General features: G+C 42.3%; 1 protein-coding gene across 5 annotated transcripts; it reads left to right on the top strand.

The window, feature by feature from the left end:
- Positions 1-4,072: 4,072 nt before the first annotated feature.
- On the top strand, positions 4,073-10,052 carry OXSM (3-oxoacyl-ACP synthase, mitochondrial). 5 transcript variants are annotated; one of them, XM_012732222.1, is made up of 3 exons: positions 4,073-4,148; positions 4,842-5,959; positions 8,131-8,574. In XM_012732222.1, exons 2-3 carry the CDS (start codon positions 4,977-4,979, stop codon positions 8,531-8,533), a joined length of 1,386 nt encoding a protein of 461 aa, XP_012587676.1. In that variant the 5' UTR covers positions 4,073-4,148; positions 4,842-4,976; the 3' UTR covers positions 8,534-8,574. The 5 variants fall into 5 exon arrangements, with proteins under 5 accessions (XP_012587676.1, XP_012587678.1, XP_012587677.1 ...); XM_012732224.1 differs by having other exon boundaries at positions 4,089-4,148; positions 5,125-5,959; positions 8,131-10,052; XM_012732223.1 differs by having other exon boundaries at positions 4,112-4,132.
- The last annotated feature ends 6,583 nt before the right edge of the window (positions 10,053-16,635 follow it).

Genomic DNA, 16,635 nt, shown 5'->3' with positions numbered 1-16,635 from the left:
GCATTCATCCTGTAGAATTATTCCTGTAGAATAGAAGTCAATAAACATTTTCTGTAAAGGGCTCAGGTAGTAAATGTTTAAGGCTCTGTAACCATAGGATCTTTATTTCATCTGTTTAACTCTACTTCAGCAGGTATAGCTCCATAGGAAATACTTTAAAATGAATGATCGGACCCTCCCTTGTGGTGCAACAGGTTAAAGGGAAGCACTGCAAGTGAGCCACCACTGCTTCATTGCGAGTTTGATCCCCAGTCCTCCAGAGGTGACCCACATGGCGCGGCAGACCACTCCTTACCTGCCCACAGCTCCCATCAACAGTATACTCCGTCAATCAGCCTATTCTGCTCCCCACTCCCAATCCTCTCATTGCCCCTGCACCTCTGGCCTGTACCCCAGTTCTGGATGCATAAATAAATCTTAAAAGATGAATGATCTCTATATTAATGTAAGTTCTTTATAGAAGCATGAATCCTGCTAGCTTTGTGCTTTACTAACCCTTGCTATGCAGCTTCTTAACAGTTGGACAAAAAGATGGTATACCTGCTTTTTACCCAGAAATGACATACAATATTTTGCCTTATCATTGGCAAGAATGAAGTCCCATCTAGATAAAAGGTAGGATGGTAGGAAATCTAGTTTCTAGAGAGCACCACCCACAACTCTAAACTATGGAACTGGGGGGTACTGGGTTTATGACTAGGTGTCTTTACCATAAACTATGTTACCTTTGAGTGTCTTTTTTTTCTACTATCTTATTTATTTATCCTTAGAATAATCCTCTTCTTATATGCTACATAACATTTGTGATTTTTTTTAAAGCAATGGAACACTTTTTTCATATAAAATCTTGGGAGGAAATCCAGTATAAACAAAACACCAAAATGGAAGTGCTTTAGAATTGAAGCAGGAGCTTGGGGCAAGGGGGTGGAGAGAGGCATTGGGTAGAGCAGCAGAATGCTATTAGCTCAGCTTTACCCTTAGAGATAAGGATACCCTTAGGATACCCTTGTATCTACATACAATTACAATGCCAGGGTGTTAATTATGTGATAATATACAGACTATAAGATTGTAGAAATTATTTCAAGAGTTGTTCAGGTTATTCTTTTTTTCTAAGTCACCTGAAATTCAAACCCTACCAAATTACTTTTTATCACTACTTCTGTAAAGTTTTGAGTAACTGTAATCTTTCTTGAATATCACCATGTATGAGGCTATTACATGAATTTATTATAAAAAGGAACACTGGCTAGGGGAGGGAGGGATGTAAAAAAATAAGGGACGTTGGCTCATTCTTTCCTTTGCATCTTTTTGTAACATATCTATGTATACAGAACTGGGGTACAGGACAGAGGTGCGGGTGGTGAGAGGCTTCACCAGAGACAGAGTGAGGAGCAGAACAGGCAGATCTACGAAGTACACTGCTGAGGTGGGCAGCGGGCGGGTCAGGAGAGATCTGCCACGCCATGTGGTCACCTCCGGGGCAGGCGGGAATGGGAATCGAACTCATGAGGAAGTAGCTTTAGCTTCTCAGTGCTGGGCTTTAACCCGCTGCGCCACCAGGGAGGGCCTCCTTTGCATCTTTAAGTTGAAAATAACTTGATTTGTTTTCTTTAGAAAATTTGAAGGTATTAAACTAAATTTATTTATATCCCAACGTTGCCTCAAACAACTAGAAGATGGTCTAGTATTAAATCAGCGTTGAACTTCTGTTCTTTTACTTGGTTTTTGTGTGTGTGCCAAAGTGATGAATTTTTTTCATTATTCACGTTTTATTAAGAATACCATCTTTAGAGTTGACACATGGTGGCACTATTCTTAAATGGAATAGAATAAAAAAATAACCCAATAAATTTCCCCCAGCCTTGGCTTTGTTATAAAAAACGATAACGTTGCCCTCAATAAAGACAATTAACAGAGAGGGGTTCAAGCCTTTTAGGAATTGTAGCAATTCATTATTGTATGATTGCACTAAGTGATTAACCAAATTTATTTATTGAGCACCTGTTCTGATAATACAGTCTGAGATAGATGACTTAAGAGACTTTTAACGTAGTTAGAAAGACAAAGCTAATGGTAATAGTTACCTAGATAGCCCTTTAATTGATGAAACAAGGTTTCTATGGAAAGAAGCCATTTGCAAAAAACATACAAAACAGTGCATGTATCAGTACATGAATTACTGTAAGGACATATACTCATTAATTCATTCCCAAGTTTTTAATGAAGTTACTCACTAAATGCCAGGCACTGTGCTAAGTAATGTGAAGCAGGGAAGGGAATAAGCAGAGATCCTAGCATTCATGCAATTCATGAGTTTACCAGACGTTAGATCAGCAGCAGAGAACTTGTCAGAAGGACAGTTTCAAGTCCCACTTTTAAAAGTGAGGCCTGGCCCTCCCTGGTGGCACAGTGTGTTAAAGCACAGCACTAAGAACCTAAAGCCACTTTTTCATGAGTTCCATCCCTGCCTGCCGGGGAGGAGATCCACAAGGTGTGGCAGACCTCTTCTGACCCGCCCACTGCTCCCCTCAGCAGTGTACTTCGTGGATCTGCCTGTTCTGCTCCCCTCTCTGTCTCTGGTGAAGTCTCTCACTGCCCCTGCACCTCTGGCCTGTACCCCAGTTCTGTATGCACAAATAAATAAATCTTTAAAAAAAAAAAAAAAAGTGAGGCCCAACAATCTGTTTACTAATAAGCCGTTCAGGTTACTGTGATGTACAGTAAAGTTTAAGAACATTTTAGAGGAAGGAACAGCAGTTTTATGGAAGAATTTAAACAGACCATTCATTTGGGGGTTATGAAAGTGAGGAAGCAGAGGACTTCCTGGTTATGGGAGAATCACCCCACAATTAATCAGGAACAACATCCTAGCAATGTTTCTTCCTGAACATCTGCATCTTTGCCATTGATTTACTTTGGGCTTCATCATCTTTTGCCTAGTCTTACTGAACTCTCTTGCCCAGGCCCCAGTCTTCCCACACCCCTGAAAGCCTCCTCCTCCCTGCACCTTCCACTGCTGCAACAGGATCTTTCCAAAGTACACATGAAGTCATGATATTCTTTTAAGGCAAATATGGTCAGGAGTTAGGAAAGCACCTTAAATGTGCAAAGTGGCTTTTTCAAGACAAAAAGGAGTAGCAGAGGGCTTGGTGAAAGGATTAGTGAGTTTGGTCAAAGGAATGAGCCTCTCCTTTCTAAAGGAATTTCTATTTAACAAAAGAATGCTGTGGTCCAAATTAGCCCAGAGCTGTCAGCATACCACCTGGGACCTGTGAGATCAAATCCAAAGTCGTTAAGTATTTTGTGATAGGCCTTTGCTTTACTCTTACACTTCATTGCTGCTGTGTCCTACCGGTCATTGGACAGATTTATTTATTTGCGGTTTGTGGAAGACAAGAGTTCCAGGTCTAAAATTTTTGTCAGAATGCCTTTTCCCAACCAACGTACTAAATAGTTATTTTCAAGGATCAGTGTTGCAGTTTATGTGCCAACAGGCTGTGATGAAGTTCAGTTCAATGAACCAAGCGGTCTCCATGTCGTCTACGACCATTGTGGCTACTGGGGCAGCAGTTATCCCTAGCATAGTCTTAGTATCGTTTCACATTGATACTCATTTATAAAATTTTTCAAATGGCTGCACAGTTTTTAGATGTACCACGTAACAGACAACCCATTTCCAGAATGTTGAGCACTTTGGTCAGTTCTACTTTACTATGAAAGCGTTGGGAAGTGAAGCAATGACTTCGAAGGAACAGGCACTTAATTCTTTTTAAAGGTACAGTTATTTCCTTAATCTTTAGTTCTCATCATATTCCAGTCAATAAGTATGCCTTGTGCTACAAGACAGAAATATTTGGGCATTACCTTTACAAACTTCCCTTTTGATGGACATGCGTATGTTTTTGATTACTTAGTAGTCATTGAGGTTTGGGAGAGAAGCATTTTAAGCACCACGGTACGAACTCCGGCCACTCCCACTGCCCGACCTCAGTCAAGGTGACGCGGAGGAAGGGCAAGCAGCCGCAGCAGGCTGGGACGTGACGCGTGCGTGCGCATGCGCAAGTGCCGGCGTGCCTATGCGCGTGCGCACGCAAAAGTCATTGCCGCGGCTGACTACTGGGCTGCCCACGTGAGTCTCGGTCCAGGTTAGGGAGTTCTTGGAACATTCTTCCTTACGCTCCTCCACAGCCTGATCGGGTCGGAATGGGGTCAGGAGAAGGGGGTCTGGGGAGTTGGCCCGGATTTCTGGCCATGGTTTCCGGGTTTGTGCGGGCGCTTGAGAGGCGGAGCGGGGGTGGTGGTGGCCACACCCCTTTACTCCCAGCTGATATCCGTGCTTTCCTTAGGGAGGTGAACTAGCCTTTCTAGTGATAACTTGGTGGAGAAGTTTAGATACATGGAGAAACCCATCTTCTCCCTCAGTGTCTATCCTATGTTTAGAGTATTTTCTCAGCCCAGACTCTGTCCAGGATCCATCTAGATCTGGCTGGGTATCTTATCTCTGAACTGGAGATAAAACTCCACTTGCCTTCACATTGAAACAGAATCTGAAGTGTATTCAGTGCAGTGGACAGGATAAATGCTATTTACAAAAAGCCCTCAGTAATCCTGAAAAAGAATGTTTCTTGTTTACTATAGGGTGGAAGGGCGACTTATATTTTTAATTGTGTAATTCTAATTCTGCTTTAGTGCCCTGAATAAATGATCACTTTACCTTCTTTGTCTTTGAATGCTTGAGGGTGCTTATAGCTTTAAAAAAAAAAAAAGGTCTAAACAAGTGGTTTGATGGTATGTAGAAATAAAAATGATGTAATATTACTTTCCCTGCTCATTAACAGCTCACACCAAGCACCTAAAAGAACACGTTGGATATTCTTTCGTTGGCCTTTAAATTACTTAGAAAACAGTGAATACCTCCTGGGCCTGTTGTGATTTGTTACTGGAATCTGTTTCTGATCGTCTGAATTGCAACCATGTTGTCAAACTGCTTGCCAAATTTCCTAAAAGTCACACACCCTCATCTTCAGTATTCAAGATTATGTCAACGATTAGTAAGAAGTAAAAGGAGGTGCTTTGGAACTGTGCCGACATCCAGATCTCGCCGACGTGTTGTCATTACAGGCATTGGCTTAGTGACTCCTTTGGGTGTTGGAACTCAACTGGTATGGGATCGTCTTATTCGGGGAGAGAATGGAATTGTTTCACTGGTTGGTGAAGAGTATAAGAGTATCCCTTGCAGTGTTGCTGCTTATGTGCCAAGAGGTTCTGATGAAGGTCAGTTCAATGAGCAAAACTTTGTGCTCAAGTCAGACATCAAGTCCATGTCTTCTCCCACCATTATGGCCATTGGGGCTGCAGAGTTAGCCCTGAAAGATTCCAACTGGCATCCTCAGTCAGAAACTGATCAAGTGGCTACTGGTGTTGCAATTGGCATGGGAATGGTACCTCTTGAAGTGGTATCTGAAACTGCTTTGATGTTTCAGACAAAAGGTTACAGTAAAGTCAGCCCTTTCTTTGTCCCTAAAATTCTGATCAATATGGCAGCAGGCCAGGTCAGCATTCGCTATAAACTGAAGGGCCCCAATCATGCAGTATCCACAGCCTGTACCACAGGAGCTCATGCTGTGGGAGACTCTTTCAGACTTATAGCTCATGGGGATGCTGATGTGATGGTGGCTGGAGGCACAGATTCTTGCATTAGTCCTCTCTCTCTTGCTGGGTTTTGTAGAGCCCGGGCTCTGAGCACAAATTCTGATCCTAAGTTGGCATGTCGGCCATTTCATCCAAAGAGAGATGGTTTTGTAATGGGAGAAGGTGCCGCAGTGCTGGTGCTGGAAGAACATGAACACGCTGTTCAAAGAGGGGCCCGGATATATGCTGAAGTTTTGGGGTATGGACTTTCAGGTGATGCTGGTCACATAACTGCCCCAGACCCTGAAGGAGAAGGTGCCTTAAGGTAAGGACTGGTTGTTTTATTCAAAATATTTCTTCAAATAAAAGACGCTATTGGAATCTCAAACTAGGGAACATTGTAGTATTTGGCCTTAGTGTATAGTAACTGGTTTTTCCATTTTAGACTAATTAGTGTTTTTAAATTGTCTTGCTTTATTTAGCATGTTTGAAATATTTGAAAACATTTGAATATCCTTATAAAAATTAGATTTTAGTTAAGAGCAGTACTGTAGTGAAGTAGGCTAGTATGTCTTTGTTAACTTTTCACACCTTCATTTGGGCTGAACAGTTGTCAGGGTGCTCTGTCTCACAGTCCTCCTCTTTGGCCCATCATCAGACTTGGACAGTAAAGGTAACTTCTTTGCATGTGTTTGGTCCTTGCTCCATTTCATAAGGATTGTGCTGTTATTGGTTAGCACTTCTCAACATCTAATCACTCAGTATCTTAATTAAAATGCCATTCTGATTCTATAGGACAAACGTGATAGCTGTGATTCTCCATTTCTAGAAATCTCCTGGGGGATGCTGAAGCTAGTTTGAGGCTCAGACTGAAAAAGCAAATTGCTGGTATTGTAGAAGAGATAGTAAAATTAAAAAAAAAAAAAGTTCCTGATAACGTACCTAATGGAGTAGTCTGCTTAGATTGTTTAGATCATATTATAACTAGTTAAAATTAGCCACAGGTTGACACACCTACTCTGTAAAGGGACAAATAGTAAATTTTTTGGCTTGTGGTTCATGGAACATTTGGCACAACTGTTCAGCTATTTCTAGTGTGAAGCGAGCTCAGACAATACAAAAATGCATGGGTGAGTTCTGATGAGACTATAATAGACAGGCATCTGCCCAGAGCCCTGGTTTCCTGACCATTCAAGTTTTAGTGAGTAGTTGCTGGTACTAGAAATTTTAAGCATAATGGCTAGTTAGATAAATAAATAGTTATGTTTAGGCCTTTCCTGGTGGCATAATAGGTTAAAGCAGAGTACTGTAAAGCTCGTGGCAGCCACTTTAGCATCAGTTCCATCCCTGGCCAGAGAGGTGACCCACATGGCGTGGCAAACCTTGCCTCACCCACGCGCTGCTCCCCTCAGCAGTGTGGATTTGCCTGTTCTGTTCCCTGCTCTGCCTTTGGTGAGTACTCTCACTGCCTCTGTACCTCTGGCCTGTACCCCAGTTCTGTATACATAAATAACAACAAATTAAAATCTTAAAAAAAAAAAAAGGAAGTAGTTATATTTAGGTGAAACATTTTATGCTTCAAACTAGACTCTCAGCTACCTCTTAAGGAAATGTGTGCAGCCCAAAGATCAGGAGAAGGTGTTGCCATCCTTTCAATTTTCAAAGGTTCTTCCAGAGAAATATTTTACTTTTGGAATTTTATAGTCCAAGCAAACAGCCTTTTGAAAGGTTATGTGGAGCACTGACTTGCAGTGCCACATAACGATTTTTCACTCAACCGTGAACCAAATATGTAACTGTGGAGCCGAAATTCCAATTGCCTGGTGACATTGTGCTGTTGTAAAGGCGTTGGTGTATACTGACAGCAGCCTCATTCATTCTCCCCATGTTTGCATTGCCTCTTGACAGCATCATTTTCCTGTGTCTTTAATTTCACATTTTGTTTATTGTGCAACCTAAGCTTACAAAATCTTTTGCTAATGATGCATTTTTTACAACATCTCCTCATTGTTAAATAACACATGGCATTTTTGGAAGTATACCAACTTTTACATTTAAACGTAAAAGAAGAAACACAGTTTTTAAATATACACGTGTGCACACTCATGCATATCTCTTTGGCCTATTATCAGACTTGGACGGTAAAGGGGATAGATTAAAAAAATTCCTTCAAGAAAAATTATTCGAGGCTTGAGCCATAGGTATTTTGCCCAAGCAGTAAGTTCAACAGAAATAAATGGAAGTATATACATTTAGACATTATAAACTTTGTAGACTTGTTTATTTCGTGGTGATGAATCAGTGCAAGGTGCCAGCAGGGAGACACCATGCAGGTGGTGTTAGAACTTAACCTGTCAATCCAAGAGTCAATTCTGTTATTAGAGCAAAGTATTCTTTTCAGCTACTGGTTAAGTCTTTCACATAGGCCACACAGATCATGAATCACTTGTTGAAATTAAACCTAGTTCTGATAAGCTTCTTTTCTTATTTTACTAGATGTATGACTGCTGCTGTAAGAGATGCAAATGTGCACCCTGAAGAGATAACCTATGTCAATGCACATGCTACTTCCACACCTTTGGGAGATGCTGCTGAGAACAAAGCTATCAAACATCTTTTCAAAGACCATGCCCATGCGCTTGCTGTCTCCTCGACCAAGGGAGCCACCGGGCATCTGCTGGGAGCTGCAGGGGCGACCGAAGCAGCTTTTACAGCACTTGCTTGTTATTATCGAAAACTACCACCTACTTTAAACCTGGATTGTACAGAGCCAGAATTTGATCTCAATTATGTCCCGCTAAGGGCACAAGAATGGAAAACTGAGAAAAGATGTATTGGACTCACCAATTCTTTTGGTTTTGGTGGTACTAATGCAACACTTTGTATTGCTGGCATATAGTGCAAATCATCTGTAATTAAACATTGATTTTTAAAATGCTATAAGCAGACTATATTAAGTGAAGAAATACTGTGTTCATGTGAATGCATGTACTTATATTTCAATACCCAGATGCCTTTGTTCTGTCAGGGTTTCTCAGTCTTGGCACTGTTGACATTTTGGGCAGCATAATTTTTTGTTGGGGAACAGAGGGAAAGAGGGGCTCCTATAAACTCTATGTTTACTGGTGTCCCATTCTGGACCCACAATATTCCGAAGCACCCCCTACCTTGGTGTGAACCTCAAGTGTCCATAGACATTGCCAAATATTTCCTGGAGGGTGCAGGGACGATGTGGGAGGAGACAAAGGGCAACCTAACTCCAACATGAGAATCACTGATCTCTCTTTTCTAATATTCATAGGTTAAACATTTTACCCCCTCTTATCTCTTTTACAGTTTGATAAGTCACTACTCTGTGCTAGTCTGGGACGCCCCATTGTACATCTCAGGCACACCATTCCCATGTTACGTACAGTGAAGAAATACAGTGAAGTTTGCGCAACTGACCAGTAGTCTTTGGATATGGTAATCAAGCTGCAATGATCTATTTACACCTTATCTACCTACTTCTCTTTTCTTCATATTATCTAGCCTATGATTCAGTACATCAGTGGCAGTTCTCCAAACTCCTTAGCCATAAATTCTCTAAAAGAAGGAAGTGAAATGATTTTGGCCTTTCTGATTCTTTTTATATTTACAGTGGTACATAGTAACTAATGAAAGCTAGATCTTTAAGAAGTAGAACAAAATTTTTTGTTAGCTCAAACCCTATCACCTGGCCTACTTCTGACTTCATTGCAACTAGAGGAGAATTCTGTTGTGTTTGCTTCTAAGTGCCAGTGGTACCCTTACTTTTATACTTTAGGGTTCCTGTCCCACTAAAAGTATTGGGGTAGGGAGTAGATAAGTTCCCTGAAGGTAATATTCAACCAATGAGTGGTGAGAGCTGGTGTCCTAGTGCCTCAGCCTGCTTCCAGAGGCATATCTAGGATGCTGTACGGTTGCTTCGAGGGTTTACAGTGAGATGGCACCTTAGCACTCAGCTCAATGGAATTACCTTTCCTGATTTTTTTTCTCCTTCACTGTGAGCCTTCTGTTATTCTTAATTGTGCTTCCATGAATCACTTCTAAGTAAATTACCTTGTCATAGGCTCTGCTTTCTGGGGGATTCTAAGGAAGTTTGTGTTGCAATGGGGTTTACTGTATTAAACGGAGAGCGTGAGTAAATGAATGAATGGAATGTGTATTTCTACAAAACTGAGTAGCGTGCCCCACATTTTACTGGGATAAGCATGTTGCCTTGTTGATCCTGACTAACACTGTATCTCCATGGCCTAGCGTAAGACTCCAGTCATACTAAGCTATCTCATTGGCATACATTGGTTTGTTCACAAATTTGTTGGTTGCTACCTGTGGCCCTGGATATACACAGCTTACTAATGATGAAGGCATTTGTCTTTACATACCTATAAATGCAAATATGTGAACCTGGTAAATTTTGTTAATCGGAAACCATTTTATGGGCGATTTGAAAACAAGAACCATTTCGTAGCTCATGGCCACATTGCTGACTCACTTTGCTGGTAGACAGTGGCTAAGCTGCTCCTACTCCGCTTTCCTCTGCATCCTCAAGTTCTCGGACTCTTGGGCCAGATGCGGCCTTGATGGTGAAGGGCCCCAGCTCTGTCTACTTACACCAAGGTCGGGGTTGGGGGCAAGAGCTGACAAGTCTCAGTTCATTCTTGTGTTTGTGGGCCCCACCTTGGTTTTGGAACTTGAAATACCTTTCCTGATGGCCTTCCTTGTGGGTTCAGACTGCACTGGAAGATAACAGGTAAACAGAACAGCCTCAGACTTTTTTTTTTTTTTTTAAATGACATTTTTTTTTTAAGATTTATTTATTTGTGCATACAGAACTGGGGTACAGGCCAGAGGCCTCAGGGGCGGTGAGAGGCTTCACCAGAGACAGAGTGGGGAGCAGACCAGGCAGATCGACGAAGTACACTGCTGAGGGGAGCGCAGCGGGTGGGTCAGGAGAGGTCTGCCACGCCATGTGGTCACCTCCGAGGCAGGCGAGAATCGAACTCATGCGGAAGTGCTTTAGATTCTCAGTGCAGTGCTTTAAGCCGCCACGCCACCAGGGAGGGCCAGCCTCAGACTTTTTAACCATTTCACATGATTACATAGGGCCTTATAACAAGTATATATACCTATATCTATGTCATTATTCATCTATATGTACCTGTTTTAGGGTTCTGTCTCTATAAACGAACTATTACTGATAATATATAAAGAGTGGGGACTATTAGGTGTGACATAGACACATTTCCTTTAAGAAAAGTCACTGTGGACTGTAGAATGAGAACAGGTCAGAGAAGAGCTTCATTCCTATAAGGGAAACTCAGTCAGAGGATATGACAAGTCCAGGAGTGAAAAAGATGAAGCAGGGGTTTTGACTCAAGTTTCTGCCTAGGTCGAAATCATCTATTACTCATTTTAAAATCAATTTTAAGGGACTAATTTTTTTAAAAAGATTTATTTATTTATGCATACAAGAACTGGGGTACAGACCAGAGGTATGAGAGGACTTAACCAGAGACAGAGTGGGGAGCAGAATAGGCAAATCTACTGAAATACCCCACTGAGCGGAGCAGTGGGTGGGTCAGGAGAGGTCTGCCCATGCCATGTGGGTCAGCTCCCTGGCTGGAGATTGAATTCGTGCTGCAGTCGCTGTGGAGAGCTTCATAGTGCTGTCCTTTAACCAGTTGTGCCACCAGGCCGGGCCCTTAAAGGATTAACTCTATACAATAAAAGTCATATTTGTGCTTTGATGGTAGAAGAACTGTGGTAATCACACTGGTGGGGAGAATTCCTGTGCTGTGAAGAAATAAGGATGTAAAATACTGGTATTCCATTAAAATACATATATTATTTTTAAAAAACCCATTTTAAGAGTACTATAAAGTTAGTTTTGATAAGGGTATACATGTACTAATATTATAATCACTATCAGTCAAAATATAGGAAGTTTGTATCACCACTAGAATTTCTTTATAACCAATGCCTTTTGCTTCAGATAATCACTGAAGAGGTTTCTATTTGCCTTTTCTAGAATTTTATACACATGGAGCCATGCAGAATTTAGGTTTTGGTATTTGGCTTTTCACTAATGATTTTTTTTGAGATTTACCCATAGAAATATATTTGATATATTGAGTATCTTCATTTGATATAATAAATTCCTCATTTATTACTGATTCTTTACAATTTTTGACTCAATCTGGTTGCTCTTGACATACTCCACCTTACTCCTTGCTCAGCTTATTTTGTAATATTTTACCCCATATTTTAAATGAATATAGTGTGCATATATAGTATATATATGCATATATACATTTAATATTGAGAATACTGAAGAACTAGAATTTTGATATTTTTTCCTGTCATCTAGTGCTGAGTATATAATTATTCTTTCACCCAAATATCTCACATACACACCATTTAAAGAAAAAAGTAAAAGAATAGTGAAAATACCAAGTTTTCTATTAATGTGGAGCAAGGTTTCTGTGCAAGAAATTTACTGGGGGATGCAACTGTCAAGGATAAAGGAAGAGGGGCAGGGGGCAGCCAGCATCTTCAGTCAGTGAAGGAATTAAGGAGAGACCAAAGTCCTGGAAGGAGAGTCCAGAATGAGAAGATTGGGTAGAAGTATTCAGATGAAATACCATTCTAGGAAAGTGTTGCCCAGGCTGATGCAGACTTCCTGATCAAACCTTTCAGTAAAAGAGTTTCACAGTTCTCAGGAATAAGCCTGCGTTAGCAACCTCCACCCTCACCCTCTCCTCCCTACTGTGGTCAGTGGCTGGGAGCTGCTTGGGCCCAGCAGCAGATCTGAGCTGTGCATTTTTCAAAAATTGTATAATTTTTTTGGCTAAGGTAGCATTGGTTTGCAACACTATGATTCAAGGGTATAGGTTCACACCTCAGTTATATGTTACCACCCCACACCCACCACCAAAGCACCCATTGAACCCCCTCTCCTGCTTGTTCCTCACTCTTCCCTCCAGTGACTTCAATTCAGCAGTGAGATTTGAAGGTTTTCTTTGTTTTACTCTTGTGTTTCTTTGTTTTTGTGTTTTATATTCCACACACAAGTGAAATCACTTGGTGTTTGTCTTTCTCCCTTGGATTTATTTCACTTAGCATAATCCCCTGAACTGTGCATTTTCCATAGTCACTGTAATCCACTTCTTGCCTTTAAACAGGTACAAGGCCAACTTCTCTGTGGTTTCAGTGGACTTGTTTTCAGGCAGAAAATTTAGAAGAGGAAGGTTATTCCTAATTTGCTCTTCATTCTAAATTCCCCTCACCCTCAGGCCTTGGTGGCTTTCCTGGAGATGTGGCCTAAACCTTCATTCCTGAGAATCCAGGCCCTTGTTGATCATACCAAAACCTACTTATAATGCTTTTTTCATCATTGCAGTTTTAGTGAACAGTGTTGTGTTGTGAGGTCTGATAGCAGGGGAGATTCAATGATTCATAAACAAGAATATAGCAGCAGTTTCAAAGATCTTACATATTATTGAACCAACTGACTAGGTATAGAGCATATGAGAGAAAAAAAAATCTGCACTTATCCAAAAATGATATTTTCAGTGTGTCATGGTAAGATGCCAGTGATCTTTATAAAACATATCTCTATCTCCTGTGCCATTCTTCTTGGACACTAGCACTCAGCGTGGTTCTCCATTGTTGCCTCATTTTATCGCCAGTTTTCCTTGGAATACACTGGGAGGATGGGACAATTCTGCCTTTATTATTTGACCAGGAATTGCTCGATCCTGAGAGTCTTGTGAGAAGAAAAGGCCAGGAACCGAGAGCACACAACCCTAGCTGGAGAAGAAACGGAGAGGTGGACCAATCCTATTTATAGCTCAGTGGCTGCTCCGGACACAGCAAGGAATCAGGAGGGAAGGGATACTAGGAGGCACCCCACTAGACACCTAGACCCCACAGCATAGTTCCTGATTCTAGGTGAGCTTGCAGGGAAATGTTTCACCGCCAAGTGTTTTCCAAGTGAACGTTCTCATTACATCTCCACCTAACTAATTGGCCAAAAGGCAATTGTCGTAAAAGAAAACTACTGACAATTTAGTTTGATTTTTCCATTCAAAGTAAATAGAAGGTCTTTGCAAGCAGGTGGTATTTTTTAGTACAGCAGTGTGTGACCTGGTTTTAGGCTCGCAGCTAGCTCCCTTAAAGTTACAAAACGGAAAAAAAAAAAAAAAAAAGCCAAAGGGGGGGGCGTGAACAAAAAACTTGGAAGAAAGCACTTAGGTACAATACACAAAAGAAAAGCAACCCTTTACACAGTAGTGCAAGAATCGACACACTTTTTTCCCCAATACATTTAACTACTGTGGCTTTTTAAAAAAATGTGTTATTAATTTTGTCCTTTTGAACCGTCCTCTTTGTCGTTCCTTTTTTCTTTTACGACAGAATCGCCTTACGGCCAGTGGCGGAACTGCTGGTCTGGAAACGACCAGACGCAAAGGTCTCCTCCTCATCCTGGAGCTGCGCTACAGCCTCCAGCTAGAAGGGACAGGAGGCAGAGGCTTGACGCTGGCTTTCTGGCCCCTGGACACACGGCGTCTAGAGGCTCCGGGGAGAGCCTCTGCGCCCTGCGCTTCCAGAAGCTGGGTGTTCCTGGCAAGCTCTGGAGCTTCAGCGCCCACCACGCAGTGCGGAGTTGCGTGGATCGAAGCACAGCATTCTCCACTGTGGTGGAAACTCGTGGAGCCGTGGTAAGTGGGCACAGACCTGCTTTTCAGCGCACAACCGCCCCCCAACCCCGATGGCCTTGGCCCATGTGTTCTTCCAGGAGTCTTAGCGTCATATAAAAGTCCGGTTTGAGCGTAAAGTGTACCCAGAGGACGGCACCATTTCCCTTCAGGTGTGCCTTTAGAAGGCGTAAGAGCATTCTGCTCCTTCTGGGATGTCCGCAACCCCTGGGCCCCTTGCCCTTGACCTGCTCGCACAGCCCACCCCCTTGCTATGTGGTAGGCCCTCTGCTTACATTCTTGTCGCGAGGGATTCCATGCCTGTGCAAGGTGGTGCTGCCTGGCGTTCTGTGGGCAGGAAAAACAAACCTACCTGTAAAGATGAGATTCAGGCATTTCTTTCGAGTTAGATTGGATGCTCTGGTTCAGCAGTGTCTGGATTGAGCTAGGTAAGTAGAAATAGCAGTCACTATAATAGAGTCATTTTAGTAAGTGAGGCCCACATTGTGTGGTACTTATCTCCATTTCTGCTCCTGTAGCTACTTCATTCATGTGGGGCCAATGGCAAGGCTGGAAAATGGCAATGGACAGAGTCGTTTTGTCTCGGTTGTTCATTCTCTCTGTCATGGTGGGTACATGCTGCTAAGTATAAACGTGTGATCCAAAAGGCTTTACTCTTCATGAAGGGCCCATCTGGCCAGCTGCATGCCTTTACTCCAGATACTTCAGATCTCTGATCTGCCACTCTTGCCCTTCTAGGAATCTGCTAGTCTTTCCCTAAGGTCAGACCTTTGGTCACTGCCCAGGAATCTTCATACATTCTATATATTTTTTTAAAGATTTATTTATTTATTCATACAGAACTGGGGTACAGGCCAGAGGCTCAGGGGCGGTGAGAGGCTTCACCAGAGACAGAGTGGGGAGCAGAACAGACAGATTGACGAAGTACACTGCTGAGGGGAAGCAGCGGGCGGGTCAGGAGAGGTCTGGCTCGCCATGTGGTCTCCTCCGGGGCAGGCGGGAATCGAACTCATGCGGAAGTGGCTTTAGCTTCTCAGTGCTGTGCTTTAACCCGCTGCGCCACCAGGGAGGGCCACATTCTATATTTTTGAGCTACTCCTTCTATATGAAGTAGATGGCCTGATACATTGTTAGCAGCTTTGCCTAATAGCTTTCCAGTTCACCCCTAAATGTCTTTAATGTAGCTGTTACCCATTTTTAATTCAGTTAAGAAAAAAATTTATTTGTGCATACAGAACTGGGGTACAGGCCAGAGGTGCAGGGGCTGTGAGAGGATTCACCAGAGACAGAGTGAGGAGCAGAACAGGTAGATCCTCGAAGTACACTGCTGAGGGGAGCAGCAGGCGGGTCAGGAGAGGTCTGCTGCACAATGTGGTCACCTCCTAGTGGTGGTGGGGGGATGGAACTCATGGGAAAGTGGCTTTAGCTTCTTAGTGCTGTGCTTTCACCGGCTGAGCCACCAGGGAGGGCCTTATCTCATTTTTAACTTGAGCTACTACAGTAAACATGCAGGAGACAGAATCAACAGGGTTGGTCATTGAATCCCTCCCTCCATCTTTGAGGCATCCTCCCCAAATTCTCTGCTTCTTCCTTAGTCTTCTAAATTCTCTATTTCCCTCTGCTGTATAAATTTCACCAGGTAGGAACTTTTGCTGTTTATCTCACCGGGGTAGTTCCAAATGCTTAGAATAATATCTGCACAAAGTACGTTCTCAATTAAGGATTGCTGAATGAAAAAATAAGTGGATGTCAGTGAATTACTCCTCCAGCCATCTGGTTGCACAACCCACAAAACTAGTCATCCTTGGAACATCCTCTCTTCTCTTTTCCACATCCAATCATGCACCAATTTCTAGTTGTTTATATCTTTGAAAATACCCTGAATAGTCTAATGCTGTTGTCATCTCTCTCTTGAACTACTGCAAGAGCCAGCTCTTTGGTCTTTCTGTTTCTGCTCTTCAGTATTTCCCAAACTCCGTCCATTCCATTTATTTATATAATTAATTAAACCATTTTTAAAATCAGGTAACTTTGGTTTACAGCTTTGTATCTGATTTAGAGGTATAGGATCAGGTGCTTCAGGTGGCTGGTTCCCACACTGGCATACACAGAGTTCTCCACCATAGTCCATTGGGTCCCCTTCCCACCCCACTTTGTTCTCCACACTCTCTCTCCCCATCTGGTAATCTCAATTTTATAGTCAGGCTTCTAGAGATTGTTTTTGGTTTGGTTTTGTCTGTTCCGTTTTTTTGTGTTTGTT

Source organism: Condylura cristata, unplaced genomic scaffold (genome assembly GCF_000260355.1).
Source record: "Condylura cristata isolate star-nosed mole 26May11 unplaced genomic scaffold, ConCri1.0 scaffold00033, whole genome shotgun sequence".
Taxonomy (NCBI): domain Eukaryota; kingdom Metazoa; phylum Chordata; class Mammalia; order Eulipotyphla; family Talpidae; genus Condylura; species Condylura cristata.
This window is presented reverse-complemented; position numbering and strand designations above follow the sequence as displayed.

What these genes read in the sequence shown, in the direction of transcription:
- OXSM (XM_012732222.1), top strand. Translation starts at nt 4,977, where the DNA reads ATGTTGTCAAACTGCTTGCCAAATTTCCTAAAAGTCACACACCCTCAT. An exon ending in GAAGGAGAAGGTGCCTTAAG is followed by an intron (nt 5,960 to 8,130) that starts GTAAGGACTGGT and finishes TTATTTTACTAG; the next exon opens with ATGTATGACTGCTGCTGTAA.